This window comes from Chiloscyllium plagiosum, chromosome 45, assembly GCF_004010195.1.
Source record: "Chiloscyllium plagiosum isolate BGI_BamShark_2017 chromosome 45, ASM401019v2, whole genome shotgun sequence".
Classification (NCBI taxonomy): Eukaryota; Metazoa; Chordata; class Chondrichthyes; order Orectolobiformes; family Hemiscylliidae; genus Chiloscyllium; species Chiloscyllium plagiosum.
The window spans coordinates 7,596,627-7,600,502 of record NC_057754.1 but is presented as its reverse complement, the minus strand read 5'-3'; the positions used below and the strand labels follow the sequence as shown (position 1 = coordinate 7,600,502).

The following is a 3,876-nucleotide window of genomic DNA, read 5'->3' as shown; positions in this document are numbered from 1 at the left end:
GAGGGAGCGCCGCACTGACGGAGGGTCAGTACCGAGGGAGCGCCGCACTGTCGGAGGGTCAGTGTGGGGGGAGCACTGCGCTTGTCATGTCAGTGCACCTTGTGATTGGTTGTGATTAAAGGGGAGGCACTATGTGTTGGCTGTTAAGTACAGTCAGAGGAATGTTTCTTAAACAAAAGGACTGGGCATGTGTATAGCTGTTCCCGCCCCCCCAAAACCAAACATACTCCCAATGTTGATTTAGCCAGCCATCTCTGGGAACGTACTCAGCTGTGCCTGAGTTGCTCTGGCTTGGTGGCCCTACGTTGGTACTGAGGGACCTGTGGGATGCGGGTAACGGGGCAGTGGGTTTTGGAGCTGGGCTACGGGTGTTGGAAGTGACCGATATCTGCTGACATCCTCTGTCTGTGAACATAGTCTGTGAACATCTGACCAGTCTTCTGAAAGTGAAGATTGTGGTCCTGAACGTGAAGCCTTTCACAGCTGAATACCCCATGTCACATGCCAAAGAAAAGAATGGTAGCTTGGCTCAGAGTGTAGGAGAGCTGCCTGCTCCTGCGGAAGGTTTCTCGCCCTCTGACCGACCCTTTGCAGTGTCAAATATTGTTTAACAACTCTCTATGATCTGCTTCCTCTTTTGTACAGCGTCTGGCTGGAGCTACTCTCTTGGTGTTCGCCAACAAGCAGGATCTGCCTGGAGCACTGACCTCGGATGCCATTAAAGATGTAAGAGCTGGTTTGGACAATGTTTTCACGCTCACAGGAGCCTCTGAGCAGACAGAGCCACCCTGTTTTCTGTCTACCCATCTGCAGGCCCATTATCACCATCCTCGCTTTGTATTCAGTGAGATGAGCCCTTTCAATCCTTAATCGATTTCCTCCTCCCCTTTTCCTCCAAAGGCCTTCAAACACCCAACCCCATCCCCCCCACCTTTTTCAAAATACAGCATTCATTTGCTCAGTAATGACTCTTCGGGTATTTAGTGGCCTCAGCTTTACTTGCCTGCCCTCCCACCGTAACCCTTAATTCTTTTATTGTACAAAAACATATCTATCTTACCTTTAAAAACACTTACTGAAGTAGCCTCAATTACTTCACTGGGCAGGGAATTCCACGGATTCATAACCCGTTCCTTGTGAAGGCGTTCCTTCTCAATTCAATCTGAAACCTGCTCCCCCTCATTTTGAGGTTGTACCCTCTTGTCCTAGTTTCACCCACCAGTGGGAAACATTCCTCTCTACATCTATCTTATGTATTCCTTTCATTATTTTATATGTTTCTATAAGATTTCCACCCCCCCCTTTCATCCAAATTCCAATGAGTATAATCAGTCTCTCCTCATAAGCCAACCCCCTCAACTCCGGAATCAACCTAGTGAACCTCCTCTGCACCACCTCTAGTGCCAGTACATCCTTTCTCAAGTAAGGAGACCAAAACTGCATACAGTACTCCAGGTGTGCCCTCACCAGCACGCTATACAGCTGCAACATAACCTCCCTGCTTTTAAAATCAATCCCTTTAGCAATGAAGGACAAAATTCCATTTGCCTTCCTAATTACCTGTTGTACCTGCAGACCAGGTCCCTCTGCATAGCAGCGTGCTGAAACTTTTTAACTGTTTTCAAGTAACAGTCCTTAATTCCACCCGCCAGACCAATGCCCATTCACTTAAAGTATCAATGTTCCTCTGCACACTCATCTTCGTGTCATGTGCACACTTTGACACACTACATGCAGTCCCCAACTCCAAATCATCTCTGTAAACTGTGACTAATTGTGGTCTCAATGCTGATCCCTGAGGCACACCACTAGTTACTGATTGCCAGCCAGATGACAACCAAATAATCAGCCTTCCTGATTATTTTCTGACTGTGTTCGGGACACTTGAATGATCTGTTTACCAGGACCCCCAAAGTCTCTGTGGTCCTCCACCACTTCAAGCCTTTCCCATTTACAAAGACCACCGTTCTACCTCTTTTAGCTCCAAAGTGAACGATGTCACATATAACCCCATAGAATTCCATTTACCTCTGTTTCACTGAATTTCTTAGCACTTCCTTATCATTTGCACTGTGCACAATATCATTGGAAAATGTAGATATGTGATTCCCTATCCCATCATCTTGAATTGTTAGTAAAGGCAATGAAGAGCTGAGGTCTCAAAACAGAGCCTATAGAACTCCACTCCTTATATCCTTCTGGTTAGAGCCTGATCATTCACCACCCCAACCCCACTCCACCCAACTCTCTTGTCTCCTGTCACTCAGCTAGTGTGTGAAGAACGTATATGAACAGGAGTGTGTCTGAAGTGCTCATCCAACCTTCTGAAATCTCCACGCTCCTCTAATCTGGCCTCTTCAGCGTCCCCTCGATTCCCGTCATTATCACCATTTCAGGAGCTGTGCTAGCCTGGCTCCCTAAACTCTGGAATTCCCTCCCTAAACCTCTCCCCTTCTCCTCCTCTGGGGTGCCAGTTTCTTTTGGTATCCTGTCAAAATATACCGCGACGTTGCTTGCCGTGAAATGTTTGGGACGTTTCATTCTGTGAGTGGCACATGCGTGATTGCAAATTGTCGTTGATGTGTTTTTCTCACACCTCCTAACACCCTCCCTACCTCCACTTTGTTTCACAGACGCTGGACCTTGACAGTATTAAGACCCACCATTGGTGTATCCGAGACTGCAGCGCAGTGACTGGGGAGAACCTGCTGGCTGGAATTGACTGGCTGATGGATGACATATCCTGCCGAATATTTACTGCGGATTGACACCGCTACCCCAGCTCCCCACACCCCCCCTCCCCCTGTCACTACAGCACCACCCCCACCTATCTCAATGTGATTGTCACACAGGCCGTCTGACACCTGCTGTGTTTGGTTTGTATTTTGAGAGATGGAAGAGTACTGGATGGTATAAACAGAGTTTGAACGCGGTGGCTAACGTCCTGAACGCCGGGAGTAGAGAAATGTCACCTGGGAAAACGTTCGCTTTGATAAAATGTAAATGTCTTTTCTTGTGGACATGGGGACACAATTCTGGATCACTTCCGTCACAAACTCCACTTGGTTTCACAGGCCTGTTGTGGCGAAGATGGTCACTTTCATTTCTGAGCAGTGTTCGGGATGCCTGTACTGATGCGATAGAACCATCTCTCTCCCTTTATTGAACCATCCTTTTTTCCAGCTGTCTCTATCTGTCTTTCGCCCCCTTCTTCCCTGTGCTTTCCAACCTGCCAGTCCATTTCTCCCACTGACTCCCTCTCCCATCCTCCTTCCTCCTGTCGCATACCCTCCCCATCCTTCCTTTACCTCCCTGACCCTCCCTGTCACTTATCTGACACCTCCTCTCTCCCCCACCTCTCTCTTTACCTCCCTCTTTACCTCCCTGCCCCATCACTTTGTTTGTGGGTGTGGTGATTTGTGGCACGCGGCACAAGCCGTGGTCTTGCCCAGGGTGCCTCCTGTTGGCATTTTGTCGCTCGTTTGTGTTTTGAGCCCAGTTTCCGTGGCAACTGTGGGGAGGTCTGAGTCCACCAGCATGGTGATCAGAACGTGGGAAGGGCACTGATGACTTTGTTTGTATTGTCTTGCTGGTTAACTCTTGTTTAAATTATTTTACAGTGCAGAACATTACATTTAAAGAAAAACAGAACTGGCTTCTCTGTGTTGAATCATTCCATATTGTGTACGTTCACCAATGAATTGTTGGCATTAAGTCATTCACCAAGTCAGTTTTCGACAGAAATTCTGCGTCTCATTCCTCCCTCGAACTCCCTCGCCCTGAGTGTTTCTAAGGTTGAGACTTCTCCCGGGGAATTTGGCCCCTTGAGCGGGGGAGGGGAGCTTTCGCTCCAACAACGTTTTGACCATTGTTCTG

The 3,876-nt window shown here is 48.1% G+C and overlaps 1 protein-coding gene across 1 annotated transcript in view; it reads left to right on the top strand.

The window, feature by feature from the left end:
• arl2 (ADP-ribosylation factor-like 2) overlaps positions 1-3,651 on the top strand; it is a 10,137-nt gene extending 6,486 nt beyond the window's left edge. Inside the window, exons 4-5 of the mRNA XM_043682739.1 lie at positions 646-726; positions 2,634-3,651. Of these exons, the coding sequence (XP_043538674.1) occupies positions 646-726; positions 2,634-2,768 (216 nt within the window). The 3' untranslated portion in view covers positions 2,769-3,651. The remainder of the gene's footprint in view (positions 1-645; positions 727-2,633) is intronic.
• The last annotated feature ends 225 nt before the right edge of the window (positions 3,652-3,876 follow it).